Here is a 21317-nt window from a genome sequence, read left to right as displayed (position 1 = left end):
ATACTAAAGTGAAAGCAACGAATTTAAATGGGTAAACTTTGTAATATATCTAATAAGATATATTACAAATATACAATACGATGCGAAAAGTTTAGTTAAATGTATATTTTTTTACTCACTAGTTTTATATAGGTACGGACGAAAAGTTATTACTCTTAAAAACAGTTAAAACTCATGTAGGTGGCGCCCCCTGCAAATAGGAGTCATATTGACATCAAAATCACATTTCTCATAACAAAAAAAATCCCAGACGCCAATTTTCATCCAAATATTGACGCTACTTCATGAATTATTTGGAAAATATCGAAATTAAAATGAAACTTCTACACTCTGTGTCTCCGAAACTAAGCATTTTAGGACATACATTTATACGAACTTTTTTACTTATTTTTATCCGCAGAACATGCTGATGAAGTTTCCGGAATTCAGTTCGGACCACCCTGTATTATATCGAATCAGCATTTCTTTCTTTAAAATTATATGCAGTAGTCGGGAAAACACTAGTTGTAATAAATTAAAACAATAATTTTAAACAAATAAGTTATTTCTTATATCACATAAACATAAAAAAATGCAACACCGCAAGAGTCTGCATGCTGGGTCTTGATCTTGCGGATGTTTTGCACTTGTCGATCTTGGTATTAGTACCAAGTATTAGTACCATTAGTACCAACTATTAGTACCATTAGTACCAAGACTAGTCTCACTCATCAATAATGAGCAGAGATGAAAAATTGACATTCTTAATGTTCTAGAGAGCTGTGAAATTTCTAAAAATGAGTTCGTTTTCTTTTTATTATTAATATTTTTGATTCAGTTCAGTGTTTAAGATTGATTATACCATACGATCGAATAAAAACAGCGTCAAAGACTGACGTCCAACGTCTAGAGATTGACCTCTGCAAAATTACCATTCTATTGTCATTTCCCAGCCGTCTTTGACACCGTTTTTTTCGATCATACTGTATTTACTAAGTTCCTATTGCCGAATATCATAAATTACACATTTATTTCAGATTTATATGGGCTTCTTGTTAAGGTACTCGTCAGTCATTTTGCTCTAATTTTTTTGTTAGTTTTATGTTTTGTTAGACCAAAAATTATCGCAGGTTGTTATGAAATCCCTAAAATATAAAGAAAATAAATCAACAGAGATAAGAAAATAATTAGTGATGGGATAACTCGAAAATTCGATCAATTATGAACGAGCGATGCAAGTGACGAGTACTAAGCGACGAACGCAAGCGATCCTAGAATGAAATAAATTGAAATCTGATTTTAATGCGACATACTCGATAAAAAGCCGAACGAATTTTCTACATACATTGCAGGTAGCAAATTTATACGACGCCGTATATACCGGGTGCGTCTCAAAAGTGGCTCACCCGTATAACTTTTTTATTTTTTTAGATAAAAAAAATGAGAATTTGTATGTTATTATATGACATAAATTAGGATTGATTGACGTATTCAATTGTTTTCTGTCACTTCCTGTTACACCGCAAATAACTACAATTTTTGATTTTTAAATGGCACCCTCGGTATTTTTTTACTTTATTCGATAGAAAATGACATTCTAAAGAGAATGACGTATCATATGTCAACTTTTGACATATTCGCTCAAAAACAAATTGTATTTTAAATCTCAATCTAGAGTGCCATGTCTGTGTTAAAAACACTAATTTTTAATCAAGGAGCCTTGGAAAAATAGATTTGATCGTCTAATGTTTTTAGTGTCTTGTCCTGGCCGGTAAAAAAATGCCCAAATCGTATTTTTGATCATATCTCAATTTTTTCAAATGGAACGAGGGTGTCTCATTAGCATATTTCGAAAAAGAATTTTTTTACGAATAATTTGATACCACACACTTGGTACTTCGAGTCAAATTGTCGTTATGAACCGCATGTTACAATTTCAAATAAACCATATATGCGAAAATGTCAAAAGTTGACATGTGATATGTCATTCAGAGTGCCATTTTATACCGAATAAAGTAAAAAAATACCGAAGGTGCCATTTAAAAATTATAAGTTGTAGTCATTTCCGGTGAAACCGAAAGTGACCGAAAACAATTGAATACGTCAATCAATCCTAATATATGTCATATACTAACATACCAAATCTCGTGGTTTCATCTGAAAAAATAAAAAAGTTATAAGGGTGAGACTTGGGTGACACTTTTGAGACGAACCTAGTATATTTATCCGTTGCGTCTCTGAGGGACAAACTTTTATGACCTACATCGACAATGCTTCGAAATAAACTAAATCAAGTGATCAAGCGAATCGCTCGCTGCTTACTACTTGCTACTTGCCGTTCATTACAGAAAGAATATGTGCCCTGCGCACGCAACTTACTGCTTGGCGCTTGGCGTTAACGAGTACTTACAACACGCGACGGGTGAAAACCGTATTTTTAAATACGAGTGGTAAATCGCTCAAGTGATCACTCGGTTATTGCAATCGCTTGATACTCGAGTACTCGATTATTGAAATTAATCGGTTTTTCCCATCACTAAAAATAATTTCTACATGTATAGTTACTCTATTAGTTGCGGTACAGATGGATCCTTAGTGACATCATTATGGTTATATCCCTTGTCAGCTGGAAAATGTACGAAAGTTGCGTTTCCTTGTTTGCTTATATCTCTTTGAGTTATGGCTACATTATAAAGCTAAACACAAATAACAATTTCAGGTTTGAATCAGGGATATAGAGGTAGGGATTATGAGCAATTTCTGCACACATGCATGCTCATTCTCTCTACCTCTATATCTCTGGTTTCAATTCTTCATGTTCTTTGAGAAATTGTATTAGAAAATTATTGCACCTCAAATTCAAAGTCCGCTTGATCAAAAAATCAATTTGATCGTAAGATATTTTAATTGTAATTTTACCTTTTGGCCTAAAGTCCACGGTATAGTACCATCATCTTCTGCGTTCATAATCAAAATTGGACAGTCTACATCTAAGATATTGCTCACAGATTGCCAGAGAATGCCATTGTCACCAACCGGCTTTACCATGGTTGCATTAAAATATGCCAGCCAACCAAAAAACTACAAAATATGTATGTTTAGTTTATATATATATATATATATATTTTTTTTGTTTTCACTCTTTTTGTTTTGTTTTCTCTCAAAAAAAAAATATATAGTATACAGGTCAAAGAAACGAGGCCAAACCAAGAACAGGCCAAACCAAACCAAACCAAACACAAAAATTATATTTTTGACACAAATTAACTTTAACAACTTGAATGTGTTAATAGACAGTCCTATTTATTTATAGCAAGTCCGATGGATTTGTGACTTTTAAAGTAACATATGTATTGATTTGAAAAAAATGAACAGTTATCTAGGTATACTGAGCTTTAAACAATATCTATATTGTAAAATACTAATTAACGGGGCTTTTATACCGTATGATCAAACGGCGAAAAAAAACGGCGTCAAAGACGGCTGAGGAATAATAATTGATAATAATTGTGACGAGATCAATCTCTATACGTCATTTATTAAGCATTGACATAAAACTTGTCAAAAATCAACAGTAATTATAGAAAGATTAAAAACGGATAGACTGTTTTCAGACACACAAATCTATTTCCAATTTTTTTTTCAAATACCACAAAAGTATTAATTTTTATGGTAAGAGGAAATCGGGTGAACAACTCAAAAGGTACAAAGATATTTTACACGAAAACTTAAAAGGATAAGCATTCAGAATCAGTATCGGTCAGTATAAATAAATCTATACCAAAGAATATTATAGTTAACACAACAGTAGAATTTTCTTTGTCTATACCAATATATAAAATCCTTAAGTGACTGACATACAGATTAATCACGATCCTGCTCAAACCACTCAACGTAAGAAGCTCAATTTTGGCATACAGGTTGATTCTAGGGTGTAGAGGTTCGATAAGAAGAGATTTTTCGAAATTCCAGTTCCAAGGGGGTGAATCCACCCCTCAAATATTACAATATTTTTTATTTAAAAAACGGTCAAGCTTCCGAAAGAACGCTTAAACACGTATATTTTATTTTGTTTTTTTACACATTTTAAGATTTTTTAAAAATGTATACACGGTGTTTCGAAAAATCTGGTCATTGATTAATCACGATCCTGCTTACAGCGCTTGACGTAAAAAGCTGATTTTTGGAAAACAGATTGACTTTAGGATGTAGTGGTTCGATAAGAAGTGATTTTTCGAAACTCGAGTTCTAAGGGGGTGAAACTATCCCTCATATATTAAAATATTTTTTATTTAAAAACCGGTGAGTTTTTCGGAAAAACTCTTAAACACGTATATTTTATTTTGTTGTTTTACATATTTTAAGATTTTTTATAAATTTATACAGGGTGTTTCATAAAATATGACCATTCAGTAATCACGATTCTGCTTAAACTGCTTGACGTTTAAAGCTGATTTTTTGCAAACGGATTGACTGTGAGGTGTAGAGGTTCGATAAGGAGGGGTTTCTCGAATCTCAAATTCCAAGAGGGTGAAAACGCCCCTCAAATATTACAATATTTCTTATTTAAAAAACGGTTAGTCTTTCGGGAAAACGCTTGGACCAGCATAATTTATTTGGTTTTTTTACATATTTTGAAATTTTTTAAAAAATCATACAGGGTGTTCCAAAAAGTTTGGAAATTTCTTAACCACGCTTCTGCTTAAACTGCTTGACGTAAAAAGCTTATTTTTGGCAAACGGATTTTTCGAAAGTCAAATTCCAACGAGATGAAACTATCTCTCAAATATTACCAAGTTATCCCAAGCAGCATTTGGACGTCGGGACAACGTTGTGTCACGCGACCAAAAGTCGGGGCGCAACGTCGGCACAACCTCGTGCCAACCCTAGTCTGCACTAGTTTGGAGAATAATTTTTGGGTCGAAACGACGTTGGATACCGACGTTGGCTAGTAGCCTAATTTAGTACAAACTGCAACGTTGTTTAAAATCCTAATTCACAGAAATACAAAACTAATATGGCGTCTAAGTCGCGTTTTATCCTAAATTGGGATAATTATAGTAAAAATATTATTTTTATGATTTAGTTAGAGACATATGTCAGATGGCAGTGAAGGAAACCAAAACAAAAGTATTTAAGTGTGGAGGATGTTTGAAGATCATAATTATTGAAACACTTTAACCGACTCTGTAACTCGTTACCTAAGGCAAAAAAGTTAAACGCAAGCAACTTTATTGATAAATATATTGTTTCTACTTTGAAAAATACTAATGGGCCTTAAAATTAAAGAAGTTTTAAAAATTTTCTTTAATTTTTTTTTTAGTAAAATGAGAATAATTTATTCGCTGTCGAAAAAATTGTCTCCGCGTGTTTTTTAGGGTCAAATATTTCAAGTTAATGTATTCAAAATGCAGGAATTGCTATTTTAGGAACGAAACATTTTCTTATTTAACAACATGGCGGATTTCACTTTGTTGTTTTGGAGATTAAGATGGAGTAGTTCGAGTAGTCGCATACTGGACTAATAAAGTCGCAGTTCGGCCTTAACACGTAGTATGCTAGTCGCAAGATTGCCTAATTTAGTCATCCTAGAGTCTAGCTTGTGCCGCCCTCTATAATCTAAATAAACGAGGGAGTGGATAAACTATCGGTAATATATGTCGATGTATATTTAAATTTAGTTTTATATATATCTTTCTTATGTCCCATTTCAATTAAGTTTTTTTTATAAAAACAAAAACAGCACTGAACTGTCTGACTGAACAGAACAATGAAGTGAAAATTTAAGATTTAAGGTTATGGTTCAATACAGTTGCAAAAGGTAGTGACTCGACGTCCTACCAACGTAAGAATAAGGAAATCTAAACAACGTTGGAATTAGTAAAACAGACGACGTTTGCATAACGTTGGAATAGGTCCTGAAACTGACGTCGGAAAACTCTATATTGTCCAACGTTGTAACTACGTTGTCCGAATTACCTAAAGATCACTTAAGTAAAAAAGGTTACAAGACAACGTTTATTCGACGTCGCAGAAGCTTCTACTTTGCTGTAGTACTAGTCCAACGTCGGCACAACGTTATAAAAACGTTTAAATTTATTTTAATACCCAAGGTAGGGAGCTAACTATTTTTTGTAACTAATCCAACGTTGTGTTTAGTAAATATTTAGTCGCAAGTCGTGAAAATGCTACTTGGGATATAATAATATCGCCATATTGTTTTTTCTCATGCTGACATAAATGTGAGAAAATTTTATCCAGTTTGTATGTTAATAGAAATTCTTGCTTTGTTTTATGATCAATCATCACCATTACAAATGATTAATTCGACGCGAACGAAGTCGCTGGTACACGCTAGTATCAGTATAAATAATCTCGGTCGACTAAATATTTCATGTCACCCCAGACTTATTTTCGAATATTTCCCTTTACAGTATCTAAACTATTTAAAAACGTAAGTCAGAGAATTCGAGGTGTCTTGTTTTTCAAATTAATATTTTTTTAGAAAATATGCGATAATTGTTTTGAGTGGTTTATATGCAATAAATTAATTTACTTTAATAATTATTAATTATTACTTTAATAAAAAAAAGCTCATCTTATTTATATAGAGATGAAAAAATAATCGAAAGCAGTAAGCATTTTTAAAATATTTAGATACTTTACTCGGAAACGCATGCGCATAGTTCTCCCGCGCTCACAGTCACGGCTGAATAATTTTTGTGTTTAGAGGACGTTTGGTCATTACAATCTGTCTGACTGATTAAATATAACTTTATAATAGCTATCTTAATAATATAATATGTAAAAATCAGACATGTAAAAATAAAAAAAGTTCATTTATTTTTTGTGGAACTTTGATAAAGTCTATCTTTATCAAAGATCCACTTTTTGATTTGCTATCGTCTGATAAAAGTTCAGGTCCATGGAAAGTGTCTGATACTTTTGATATTACTTCAGAGTAATATTCTACAATATTTATACAAAAATCAGCCATACAAATTTAAGTTAAGTAACTCTTAATTTTAGTTACCTTTCTCACCCTGTATCTGCCAAGGTGTCACAGGGCGAACTCCCCAAACACGCCGGTATTCAAAGCACACGAGAGCACTACTGAGAGCCTAAGGTTTCGCTCTGGGATCTTACTAGTAAGATCGCTCTGGGATCTTACTCTAAATCTTTTTGTATTATTTGCAAGTTTCAAATTATTTAAAAAATGATTTGTGGCATTTTTACTCCTAATAAAACAATATACTATTTCCTCGAATTTTATAGTACAATATTTAAAAATAATTTTTACTCAATATAAAAATAAATTACAACCTTTTTAAAGACATCTGGCAGTAAGGGCCATTAAACAATAAAGAAGAGTATAGGCCAAGTAGATGACGTCTGTGAGGTTTGACCTGGCCAAAATTATCGATTGTCAATCCTCAGCAGTCTTTGACGCTGTTTTTTTCGATTGTATGGTATTTTAAATGCGATTTTCTCAATCCAAGCTCATTCGGATCAATATGCGCTGATTTTATATTTTTTGTTTGCTATCTTACCTTTCCTAAAACGTAATGGATTTCTTCTGCCATAGTCGAAAACGGAGCTTCCAGAACCAGTCCTCTAGGAACAATGCTCTCGGCTTTCAGTTTTTTCAACGTGTGGCAGCTAATGCCGGTTCCCAGAGAGTGTCCCCAGTAATATATGTTCGATTTTTGATTGATTCCCCTCAACCATTTGTAGAGCTGTACGTGATCACTGACAATCGCTGGTTCGGACATTTCCACATCTGTGCCCGAATCTCCATAACCTTTAAAAACAATTAGTTGAGTTAAAAACTACGAGAGCGTAGAGCCATGTCAATTTTGTAAAATCTTTTCAGCAAAGTTTAAACTATGGAGTCTAAAAGGAGTTAAAATTTTAAACTATGGAGTCTTTTTAAGCCCTCCAGAGTTTAAACTTTATCGATAAATTTACATATTTTCTGTAAATTTACAGATTTCTGTCAATTTCTAACTTAGTGGCAACACTGCTAATAGATCCACCATCTCATCATTTTTGTTTCTGAGTGGTAAATCTAATAAACTCATTTTTAGAATTATTGAGGTAATTGAGAAAAGGAATCCAGCTCTCAAATAGACGAGTTTCATATTATGAACCATTGTCTTTAACCATTTCTTGTGTATATTTGCTATCACTGGAGAAAACGGTTCATCATCATCTTTGGCATAAAACTTACTTTTAACTTGAAAGTAAGACCGTGCACACGCGGGTCGTCTCAAACTCGAAGCGTAAGCGGCTCGAACTTTACTTCCTAAGTGAATAATACGGGTCCACGAACGGGTCGTTTGGCGGTCAACGCAGAGTTGATGTGATTGATACTATTATTTACGATAAGAGTTGATATAGAGACGCCGCGCCGCACTATGGGGTATTTTACCTCAAAACCTGGCCAATAATATTTTAATTTTTTTTTCATTCTTCCGCCTTTTAAAACGTGAGAAAATAAAAAAACTGCTTCAAATTTTAATACATACCTAGCGTTTTTTTATTGACAAGATTAAGATTGAATTATATAATATAAATACATAAGTTTATTCAGGATGTCCCTCAATAACATATCAATACTCGAGGGAGTGATTCCTCAAGTCATTTTATGGAGAAAAGTTCCGATAAACATAGGTCCAGAAATGCATTGTTTCTAAGATCCAGGGTGTTGAAAGTAAAAAATACGACAACTGCCAAACTCGTAAAAATTAGCAACATTTCTTATCAAGGCCTTCTAAAGGAATACTTAAGCTACAAAACCACCCAGATTGATATACTTGATAATGTTCGATTACATACTGAAAGTTTACATAAACATTCTGTTATAAATGAAATAATATGTCTATTATTAAATTAACAGATTAATATTGTTTTAACTACAAAATAACAGTTATACTAAAGAGTAATACTAAACAAGTCTTTCTTCAACCCCTCTATACTAATATAAGATCGCGATTAGTAAGAAAAACTAAGATAATTATTATTAAGTAAATTTTCTAAAAGCACAGCGATACACAGCTCGTCTATTCGAATAACAATTTGTGATTGGCGCGGAATGTAATACGGCGGGTCATTGACCCCTACCACCCACCCTCAAATACATTATGTTTATACAAATTAAGCTACACGCACACTGGTGCGATCACGGCCGCGATCACGATCACGATCAGGGCAGCGATAACATGAGCAATCATTCTAGCACACACCAACGCGTTCACGTTCACCGCCGTACCTATATGTAGTGCGCCATCCTGTAGGTATACATAGGTACAAATTAAAAATGTGAATTATGTATACTGAAAAAAAAAACATTCTTAAATATTTACCTACAATATTTAAACTTAAACAATAAAAATGTATTCATATGTACTATCCAATCCAATTGCAACTTCAATTTTGTCTCAAACTTTTTATTTTTGATTCTATTATTTTTGTAACTTGGATCGGATAAATCATATAGAATTTTGTGTATTTTTACAGCCTTAATTAGCTGCTCTGTTAACTCCATTTCTAAATTGCAACAAGAAAAAATACACAAAATAACGGAAAATTCCTATCAGTTGGGTCGCGATCATGCGATCAAACTCGACAAGTTGAATCTGATCGCCACCGCAGAATAGAACGCCGCCAGGCCGCTTTCAGGCGGGTTCTCACTTGTCAGTTTCGCTGACGCAGTCTGACTGATTCAGTGATACTGAACAAACAATGAACGTCAGAACACATTTTCGTGTTAAATGATCAGTACATTCGTGTTTTCAGTTAAAGTGAAAACCAGTTCTACTTTTTTTCATTTTGACTGATCATTATCGAATAATGAATAGAAACTGAAGCGTGAGAACTACATTTTCGTGATTTGTGCAGTTTACAAGTTAAGTTAATTAATTCTTTTAATATAGTTTCACTAGCACCCCGTTTATTTCTTCGCAATATCCAGGACCTGACCACCTACGACGTTTTTTTTTTTCTTTTCTGATTCACCAGAATATTCTGTAATTCATTTGCTAATTGTAAACAAACTTCGCGAACACCTGGTTTCAATTTTTGTTTTAACCATTTTCATGTCTATACGAAATCACCACATTAGAATGTTTGGACCAACTGAATACTGAATGTAGCAAAACATGAAACGTGTGAATACAATCGTTGTTTTTTATTTTTCATTGATAATGAATCAGTCAGACTGCGTCAGCGAAACTGACAAGTGAGAACTCGTCTCCAAAACTTGATCGCGCCAATGTCAAACGGCTCGGTATGTATTCCTCAGCAACTTTTTGCCGCGGCCGCGTGGGGATCGTGATCGCACCAATGTGCGTACAGCTTAATTCCTGGTATCGGTTGGTTGATATCTTGAATTTAGATTTTTGAATACGATGTACTTAAACAGCCGTTAAACGGTAGCCTACTAAAATGCCGTTAATAGATATTGTGACGTCGTTCATGTCGGCGGAAAGTAATGCCTAGCCTTAAGCATTCTGCAAGAGCACCTGTGGGTCAGTGGCTGAGGCTATCGCTTCGTAAGCGAATGGTCCGTGGTTCAAATCTCACGCCGACCAAGACTTTTTTATATTTTTTTTTGCTTATAGCGTGATCTTATTGCATTGGTTTCACTCTTTTTAGTTGGATTGGTTTAGTTATTTGGCGGGTTGGTTAGCGTGGTGATTTGGAGGGTGTTAATTCATTGGTCAGTTGGTTATTTGGTGGGGTTGGTTGGTTTTTACTAATTTATATTTGTTTTTTATATTTTTTTTATCAGTGTCGAGGTTAGTTGCGTTGATTGAGTTGGTTATTTGGTGGGGTGGATAGCGTTGGTTAGTCCTTATAAAATTCCTATATTTCATAAAGCCAAGTGCGTCACATCAACGACGTCATACCTATTAACGGCATTTTAGTAAGCTACCGTTTAACGGCAGTTTAACTACAGCTTTTTGAATATTGTCCAACTTTTTGGGTTAAATACCCTTTAGAGCGCCACCAAAAAGCCATAGAGAAAAATTCACAGAAAAATTTTAAATTTAAAAAAATATTAAATTTACAGAAAAAGTGTAAATTTCACTAAAAATAAATTTCTATGTTGGCATGGCACCTCTCCGCTTTCGTAAAAAAATATTCCCCAAAAAACATATAAATAATTCGATCAGAAAAAAGTTTATACAGGGTGTATTAAACATCCGTGTGAGATACGCAAAAGAACGTATTTTAAATTTCAATCTAGAGTGCCTTGGCTGTGTAAAAAACACTAATTTTTAATCAAGGAGCCTTGGAAAAATAGATTGGATCGTCTAGTGTTTTTCATGTCTTGTCATCCTGGCCGGTTAAAAGAGGCCCAAATCGTATTTTTAGTCATATCTCAATTTTTTCAAATGGAACGAGGGTGGCTCATTAGCATATTTCGAAAAATCATTTTTTTACGAATAATTTGATACCACATACTTGGTATTTCGAGTCAAATTGTCGTTATGATCCGCATGTTACAATTTCAAATAAACCATATGTGAAAATGTCAAAAGTTGACATATGATATATGATATGTCATTCTATTCAGAGTGTCATTTTCTATCGTATTAAGCAAAAAAATATCGCGAGTGCCATTTAAAAATCAAAAGTTGTTGTTATTTTCGGTAAAACAGGAAGTGACCAAAAACAATTGAATACGTCAATCAATCCTAATGTACGTCTTATACCAACAAACCAAATCTCGTTTTTTTTTATCTGAAAAAAATAAAAAAGTTATAGGGGTGAGTTCCTTTTGAGACGCACCCGGTATTTTGAGTGAAAATTTCACATAGAAACTGATTGGGATCACTCTGTATCAACTTAATAGCTAGAAAAAAATAATCTATATTAAAAATGTTCATGATAATTGATATTTATGATAAGGCCCAATCAATTCTAAAGAATGTATTTGTATGATCAAACATTTCAGCATACAAATATTATAAGAATTAAAATATATCTGAATTACTAGAAATAATTAATCTACGATATTGTAATCTCCTGGTGAGATTAATTGGAAATTATGATTATCAAAATACAAAAAAAACTAAAAAGGTGCGTATTGTATGATCAGAGTTTGATATTTTAAAAAAGCATAAACAAAGTTTAGAAAATTAAATTTCTTGTAAACTTTGGTACAGGATACTCAGAATTCTGTACATTGTGTACAACTCAACTCTGATTTTATAAAAGGCTGAAAATAGGAACGAACTAATTTGGGACTTCAGTATTAATGGACACCTACATAATAATATTTTGAAAAACGATCTTCTTAAACTGTTTAAAATTAAATTTATAAAAACAGGCTCTATTAAATAAACGACTTTGCGAATAGGATTTTCGTAGTTTAAGGTTATCATAATAAAAATTATGTTTTAATCATCACTTTTAATGTGATTGGTAATTTAATCCAATCACTAATATGAATGAAAAAATAAAATTTCCTTGTGTATTTAGTTTTCGAAAATTCATTACTGAAGTGGTTTTCTAACACACTATTAAAGAGTTTTGGTAAATAGTAATTAAAGATAAGAACTAATTTAACTTTTTTACCAGTCAAACGCTTTTCGAGAGTGAAAGAAATAAAAATGCATGAAAAATGCTCTTCTAAAAACTACTGCTACATTAACTCTACGAGCGATATAAGTGTATTAATTTTTATCTTAAAAAACTATATTTGGCTAAAAATGTTTAGAGTTCTTATCTACTAATTGATATTTACCAACATTTCCTAATAGTGTGTTAAATATTTAAAAATAGAAATTTATAATCAAAAACGTTATTTCAGAGAGGTTTTATATACCGAGTGGTGCCATCGGCCCTGTTGAATTTGCGTATGTTGAATACAGTTACCAAATTTGAACAATTTTGAACAAGCCGTTTTTACTAATTTCAGAAAAACTGAATCCATTAGATTGGTTGTCCGTCAAAATTTTGGGTCGCGAAATTGTTTAGGGTCGCGACCGTTGTACGCGATTTGGCGCTGCTATAGCGGTTGCTAAGAACAACCGCAAACAAAAACAGAAACAATTTTCTCTTGTCCATATCTCTTGTCAAAGTCAGAATCTTCTAAAATTATAAAATCTTTCAAAATTTAAACTGCCCTCATTGAAAAAATATCGAAAAGTGTTTAAAGCGTCCATTTTCAAAGTAATTATTGCTATCTTGCGAGTTTAATTTAAACTTTATTTACTCAAACTCGTGATATTTGTGAAAACGAGGCATTAGATATTTAAAAAGCTGTGTGAACTGTGAACTGCAAAAACTAGCGTGGATCGTGGCATAACGTCGGTTTTAAAATGGTTTTAAATGTTTCATAGGTATTTCATGCATGTCCTTATATAAAACAAAGTTTCTTATATGCAACACACTGTATTTTATTTAAAAAATTAAAAGAAATAATAAATTTGAATAAATAATATTTAGCGACATAATGGGCTCTTTCACAAAAAATAAAATACCCAATTCAAGGACAAAATCTGAAATAGAAGACTATTTTCAGTATATTTATCCAAAAAAAAAATAGTTCCATGACATTGAATAATTTTTTTATAGGTCCTCAAAATTGCTTTTAAATTTATTTCAAAATCTATCCTTTAATTTGAAATAAATTTAAAAGCAATTGATGACGTATGAAAAATACGCCCAATCACATTGCAGAACCGTACTCGTGCGCCAGCCAACAACTGGCAACATTGCGATTTGATTTGACCAGCACGACCTCAACTCAAGGCCAATCAACATGATATGGGCAAGGCAAATATGGCGGCGAAGGCAGCGCATTATTAAATTGTTTACCTTTAATCTGAAAAGCCGGTAGTGGTTTCTCGTTCCGATTGCATACCAGAAATAATTAATTATCTCTAGTTTGTTGTGCTTCTGCAACACGTTTGTTTAGTTCTTAGTGTTCAGTGCATGGTGTGATCAGAAAATTGTGATAAAATAACAGTGTAATTAAAATCCAAACCAGACATTCCACATAGGGAACTTCAAACTTTTGTGCTTGTCGTACTCCTCTATTATTAATTATTTTAAGGTAAGAACTAGAAGTATTTATCAAGATATTACAACTAAATGAGTAAAAAGCCTTCACCGCCAGTCTGCATAGTACCTACTTTATAATGGTTACTTACAATAATCAAAAGATAGGTATTAACATTTTATTGTAGCATACCTTTTACATGCTCTGCTTCAAATTGTCACGAGAATTATAGAGGGGGTCCCAAGGTTTCTGCTTTTATATTCCCCAAAAACGACGAGCTTCGTAAAAAATGGTTGACAGCTATTAAAAGAGCTACACTACACTCCTACTAGTAGTTCTCGGGTAACAAGTGCATTAAATATGCCTCAAAAAGGCCAAAGGCCCCAAAGCCTCTGTTACCCTAGTGAGGATGTAGTTATGGCTACTGCTTACACTTACCTCACTATAAGTAAAATATTGGAAGAATAATCAAGCTTTTTACATCAAAAAGATCACAGAAAGATATTGACAACATTCATATTTGAAAATATAAATGGCCTGCCCGGATGTAAGTCTTTTTTTAAGTCACAATTGCCCCTCACATACGTCAGAATTTATTATTAAACCCATCTTGTTCAGAATATCCAATATTTTATTGAAGAACTATGCAAAAAAAAGGAATGACGTTATAAAATGGTATTTAGTTTTTTTTCTATATAAAATCTTGAAACACATTATATTTTTTAGTTATCCTCACCTATTATAGTTTAAATTTATTCCCATTTGTGTAATGCTGCTAAACATAGGAAAAATATTCCATATTTTTTAACCCAAGCCAGTTTAGTTTATAATTCCAAGAGCATTTACCAAGGCTTTTACTAAGACAAGTAACTATTATAATAAATAGTATATATTTATCAAAATAGTATATATTTATCAAACGTGCAGTAAATTCTAAACTATGGTAAGTATTTGCAATTGAATATTTAGTTTATATTGCTATTTTCTGTCATATATTTCTGGTTATTTCTTTTTCCGATGATTTTGAACACCCTATATATGCTACCTCAAGTTTGAATATTTACACACTAGTACCCTACCTACCTATTTTCTGAGAAAACAGACCTTTTTATAAACTTAACTAACTGATGTTTTCATAAAAGTAATAATACAAAAAATTCCATACTTATGTGTAGAGCTTTAGACTCCCTGTATATTAAAAAATTAGTGAAATATTACGTAATCTAACCCGACATTTGTGTGAAAAATATCTATTTGGAAATAAAACAGATTTTAAAATACGCGCCAAATAAAGCACTTCTATCTCCGCCATATTGGAAATGGTTGAATGGCTTTGTGTGGAGGTGGTGGTGGGTCAGCATGGTGGCGCGGCCGTGTTGCCGCTTTTCAACATGCCAGGTGTGACGTATTAAAAATAAAGTGCGGATTTTTATTCTGGGCTTTTTTGTTTTTATTTATTTTCTTAAGAACGACTTCAAATTTTTCGAAAGTGAGATAGCAGAAAATTCTAGAATTAATTGCTTTATTCAATTATGCTAATTCCAAAATATAGTGAAAGAGCCCATTCGGGGAAAAGCCGAACCGCTCCGAAATTATTAAAAAGTGTTGGAGAGCGACCGTTGTAAGAATAGCGCCAAATAGTATTTACATTGTCCTTATGGGCACTTTCCAATGTAAAGTTGTTGTTAACACATGTTCAGTTTTAATTTAAAAATAGATGCAGTTTTTCTTAAATTACTTAAAATCGGCTTGTTCAAAATTGTTGTTCAAATTTGGCATGTGTATTCAGCATAGTATGTAGACCTTTAAAATACGACCTATTTACGACAGCTGAAAAATTAATAAGGGAGTCAATATTTGGACAGTTCAAAATTTGTATAGGATTTACCTCTTTCCAACATTCATGCGCCACCCGGTATACCGGGTGGTAACTGTCTAAATAAACGTAAGATAAGAGAAAAACAATAAAAAATGAAAACCGGAAGTAACAAAGACAAGTTCAATTACTAAACGGATTTTCATTGAGCCCACTAAGAGCCCACTTTGCTTTCACTAAGCTCACCTCTTTAAAACTTCTTACCTCTATGATCCACAGCAATCACCATAAATTTCTTCCTGAACACTCCATATTGGTTTATCGGTTTCGCCCTATTGGCCAGTACCCCGTGGAAGTAAAACAGAATATCCTTATCTGTCTTACTCAGAATATCGGTAATATTAGCACTATTAACATTTGTCATGTCACTCTCGGGTAAGATCAACCAAGCGCCTATCTTGGTCAACGTGTCCGGATCGTAGTAGTCTTGAACGGTGACGTAGAAGTTGTAGGCGCCCTGGATACCATATGAGAGGGGATCGTCAAACGTTGGGTTCTTTGGTGAATTTACTAGAAGTTAATAAATTATTGATAACCGAGCATAACAGTGCCACCTTGTATTTGATCGAGATGTAATGGCAGTCAGTAAAAATGCAAATAACTTAAGGGTACATGGGAAAACACCGTCATTCTGGGACTACGCCACTGGATTGCGCTTAAAAAAGTGCCTTAAGAATATTTTTACAGCTAATTTGAAAATGTAAAAATACTGTCAGATAGCCCTAATAAAGTGGCTACGAGAATGTATAATTCGTTTATTGGTTTTCTAAAAAGTTACGAGAGGAAAAAATAAAATTGATTTTCAAAAAATGCGTTTTTCCCAAAAAGCTCAGCAATCCTTGAGATTTTAAAAAAAATTTTGATGGTATCTTGGTGAACATCCCCAGACGGGGGGGGGGGGGCAACTTTGCCCCAATTTAACTATCTTCGTATCTATTACGGTTTCTGAGATACCAATGCTCATACCTCGAATTTTTAGCACCCTGTATACAGCATTATTTTGCCACTAATAATTACAAGATAGTAACTGTAGGACAATGGATTTTTTATGAAATAGATGGGAAGACAGAGTAATATATAATTAATGTTACTAAAAATATTTATAAAAGATCGTTTCTAGTTCAAAAGAAACGAAAGTTACACATGAAAAATCCTTTAAAATAATGATTTCACACATATATTAACAATAGCATCAAATGTGTTGACCTAAGGGCTTATACGACAAAACGACAGACATTCCTAATCCCAAAACAATACAACTTAAAGTCTATGAAAACATTAGGTAGTTACTTACTTGGTATGAATGTCAGAAATCTTTGCAGCGGATAGCTTAACCAAAACGTTATGGGAAACCCTATAAAGACCAGTATGAAAGCCAAGAGAATCAAACCCGCCCTATAAAAATAATAACCACAATGAGTTGGGTACTTCATACAAATATAATATCATATAATATGATCAAATGGACTTATAATTAGAGTTGATGCTTCACAATAAGTATATAGTACAACTAGTATTATAAATGACACACACTCTAATTATATAGCTTTTCATCATATAGAATATTATTAATTATTATTCTACATACACTGCTACCAAACCCCATACTAGAATCATCTTCCACAAGGGCCACATTCTACACATACAAGCCCCTTCGACAGAACTGTACGAATCTCCAGAACGTCTTCGTTTCTACAAAATAGAATATTTGCCATTTATTTATATACATACGTAATTTACATCATAGGTACTACAATTTACAATACTTAAACCCCATACTCAATTGGTTGAGCTTGCAACTATTTTGCAACCTCGGTAAAGTATAGTAGTGTGAAGCCGCACACGAATCGATTCGAATGGAACTAGTTTGCAATCAGTCACAAATCTGTTGTTCGCGACTATTTACCGCGGTTGCAGTTGCGTTGCAATTTTAAAGTTGCCCGTATTCGAGTGATTTCCACGTGGTTATTTTATATATTTCAAAATGGGTGATCAAGAACTGAACATAAAAATTGTTGAAGAGGTTGAGAAATGCGAAGAACTTTATAATTATAAACTTTCTGGGGTACTTCAAGAAAGACGTGGTAGTGAAAGCATGTATGGATGGACCCAGTACTGTCTCTGGGTCCTGCGGTATTTAATTTGTGATAATTAATAACTCAATATTCGGAATTTGACATTGAATTTTTTTTTAAATTGAATTGCTACACCAACTGCCTGAAACTGATTCATAATGAGTTGCATCCGTGTGCGTACAGCAGTTTTATTTTAAAATGTGAAAGGAACATCGGAAAAGATCAGGAGAATAGCCAAGCAGTACAAAATTAAAACCGTTTGTAAGTCTAGGAACTGACTTTAAGTCTAGTCTAACTGAACTTTCAGTAAATATGGCAAATCGAAATTATGATGCAGTGATGATGACAGAAACCTCGCTGGACAGTGATATTAATGACACTGAACTAGATTTCCAAAACTATGAAATCTTCAGAAAAGACAAAAACCCAGATCTGATAGGTAATATCGTAATGGTGGAGTTCTGATAGAAGTTAATAAACGACTACGAGTAGAGACAATACAGGTGGAGAGTCGTCTAACAGAAGAAATCTGGGTAAAGGTTAACACTAATAATGTTAAAATAGTGTTGTGTTGTGTTTACGTTCCCCCAGCCTCAAGTTCTGAAGCATACCAAAGACATTGTGATGCTACCGAGGAAGTTATTGAGTCACACAAAGATTTCCGTATATGTATTGCTGGTAATTACAACTCACCAAAAACTAACTGGAGCAATGATCATATGGGGGTCAATGTAGAGGATGTGACATCAGCAGTTTAACCTTTAGCAGAAATAATGCCGTATCTCAATTTATTTCAATGTAGCGAGACTTGCAATTCAATGTTGTGTCATGTTGAATTTAGTTTTCAGCTATATGGAAAAACGGATATGATATGTAGGTACTGAAGAATATCTACTTAAATGTGAGAGACACCACCCCGCCATGGAAAACAATCCTGCCATTTCATAACAATGGCCCAGTTTCGCAATATGAAAACGAAATATACAATTATAACAAGACCGATTTTGTAAGCATGAATTACAATAATTATATAAAATCTAATAATTATTTATATTTATTTTATTAATAATAATTATATATAAATCTTTATTTTTTGTAAACTTTAATGCATAAAATATTTTCAATCTAATAATTTAATGATGTAAATAAGAGGAAATTTCTCACATGGGTGGTCAAATTCTATAGTTTTCATTATATCAAACAGCCTCTGAATGTTTTCTACAGTGCAAAACTCATCAAAATTTAATATAAATAATTTTTCCAGCCTGTAAATAAAATGAACAAATTTTTCCACTTTCATGATCAAAGGCTTTTAAATGGGTAAATAATTTCGAGTTATTCAGAGATTCGGATTCTTTTGCAAATTTTAGACAAATATCACATTGATGTATTTGAAGACCCTTTTTAATGATGTAGTCAAACATAATTAAAGGCATTTTGAGTTGAAAACATTTCTCAGAGGCTGTTTGATATAATGAAAACTATAAAATTTGACCACCCATGTGAGAAATTTCCTCTTATTTACATCATTAAATGATTTATTAGATTGAAAATATTTGATGTATTAAAGTTTACAAATAAAGATTTATATAGTCGAAAAAAGTCCGATAGAACCAATAGAAAGGTAACTATTTTGTCACATTTTTAATTAAATTTTGTTAAATAAATTAATTTTTTATACTATAAATATCTTTTTTTTCCTTATAAATAAACACATTTGCATCCCATTTTAAATAAGATATACAAATTACCAAAACGTAGAAATAACAGTTCAAAAGTTCAACAAAAATCCTACACGCGTTTTTAAAAAGAAACATAAAACCACGCACTGTCATTCCAGCAAGCGAATATGACACAGCATAGGTTTCCGGACTAAACGACTGGTGTATTTACACCACCCAATAGGCGTGTTGGGTTTGCTGAGCGGTTTCCGATGCAGTCGCTTTCTTTCGCATCTGTTATAGGTAATTTGTGCCAAGGCCTTTGATACCGTGGATCATACCATCCTGAAAGGAAAACTATCTAAGTATGGAATGGGAGGATGTCTGATGAATTGGATGAGCTTATATCTGTCAAACAGATACCAGGTTGTGAAGATCAACAACACTTTCTTCTCAGAACCATATAGAGCTACATTTGGAGTACCCCAGGGTGCTCATCTTGCACCATTACTGTTCAACCTATTTATAAATGATATAGTATCCTGCTTTCATCATAGTAAAGTATTGCTATATGCAGATGATATTAAGATATTTTCACCCTTGAAATATGTATTATCTGTGCAATGGCTGCAGGAGGACCTCTACAGGTTTGAGGCCTGGTGTCTTAAGGACAGAATGCGACTGAATGTGCAGAAATGTAAATATATCTACTGTTCCAAGAGTGCTGATCCTATTGCTAATGCATATACTATTGGAGAAATTGCCATTGATGTTGTCCACTTTTTTCGCGATTTTGGAGTGATATTTGATAAAAAATTAACCTTTGTTGGACATATCGAGCAATGCTGTAATAAGGCGCTTAAAATGCTGGGGTTTATGAAACATCACACTAAGGACTTTTTTAACATCAATGCTCTGAATAAGTGTCTCTATATAAGCCTCGTTCGAAGTCACTTGGAAAATGTGGTTTGTGTATGGAGCCGGTCAGTGACACAACGGTCAGTGGTACTTCTGACTGACACGTTGTGTAAGCAAAATCAATGGAAGACAATGAAAGTTCGAAATTCTTTTAGCTTTAGTATTGAATCGTTGTCTACCACATTTAAAGTAAGTTTTATTTGAGTTGGAAACTGATTGTAGAGTAAACTAGTTTGCAACTTTTGTCTCAAAATAGTCGCACCGTTCGACCTAAGAATAAGGACTATAATATTCATCCTACCTATGAAGTTTCGATATTCAGTTTGAACTAAAATAAATAATATATCCTCTATGCCAGATTATGTTATGAAAAACGGCGTCCACTTGGCTGGAAAATGTTGATCGATGATATTTCCCATATAAATTTATTTATAAAATGACAGCGATCTTAATTGCATAGCCATCGCACACGCCGTTTTTTTTCGATAATGGGAAAAAACCGCATCAGAGATGGCTTGGAAATTAAAATCGTTGTAATATTTGAGTGTCATCGATCGTCATTTCCAAGACACCGTGTATTTTCCGATCATACGGTATTTTTAAGAGCAACAAAAGAAAAAATTACCTTAAAAGTACAGCAACACATCTATAAAAAATTAAAACGAACTAAACTTTATCACAAAAACACGCACTCAATCTCCGTAAAACCTTCAAATTAGGTTTCAGGGACTCGGATTATACTAAAACTATAACGTAATGTTTGAATAACAGGGAAAATATTCAATATATCTGAT

At 33.0% G+C, this 21317-nt stretch overlaps 1 protein-coding gene across 1 annotated transcript; it reads right to left on the bottom strand.

Moving 5' to 3' along the window:
- Positions 1-394: 394 nt before the first annotated feature.
- LOC115887724 (lysophosphatidylserine lipase ABHD12-like) lies at positions 395-21317 on the bottom strand. Its single transcript, XM_030907198.1, has 8 exons — positions 21149-21317; positions 17458-17561; positions 17164-17264; positions 16074-16379; positions 7530-7780; positions 2899-3060; positions 2545-2675; positions 395-1124 (listed from the first exon to the last, which is right to left on the bottom strand). Exons 1-8 carry the CDS (start codon positions 21167-21169, stop codon positions 1079-1081), a joined length of 1122 nt encoding a protein of 373 aa, XP_030763058.1. The 5' UTR covers positions 21170-21317; the 3' UTR covers positions 395-1078.

Source organism: Sitophilus oryzae, unplaced genomic scaffold (assembly GCF_002938485.1).
Source record: "Sitophilus oryzae breed Bouriz unplaced genomic scaffold, Soryzae_2.0 scaffold_614_pilon_pilon, whole genome shotgun sequence".
NCBI lineage: Eukaryota > Metazoa > Arthropoda > Insecta > Coleoptera > Curculionidae > Sitophilus > Sitophilus oryzae.
The sequence above is the reverse complement of the archived record's forward strand: the minus strand, read 5'-3'. Positions and strand labels throughout refer to the sequence as shown.

Coding starts and splice junctions, on each gene's coding strand:
- LOC115887724 (XM_030907198.1), bottom strand. CDS start 21,169: ATGTGTTGCTGTACTTTTAAG. Junction 2,676..2,898: donor CGTGGACTTTAGGCCAAAAG/GTAAAATTACAA, acceptor ATTTGTGTTTAG/CTTTATAATGTAGCCATAAC. Junction 1,125..2,544: donor TCTGTACCGCAACTAATAGA/GTAACTATACAT, acceptor TTTATATTTTAG/GGATTTCATAACAACCTGCG.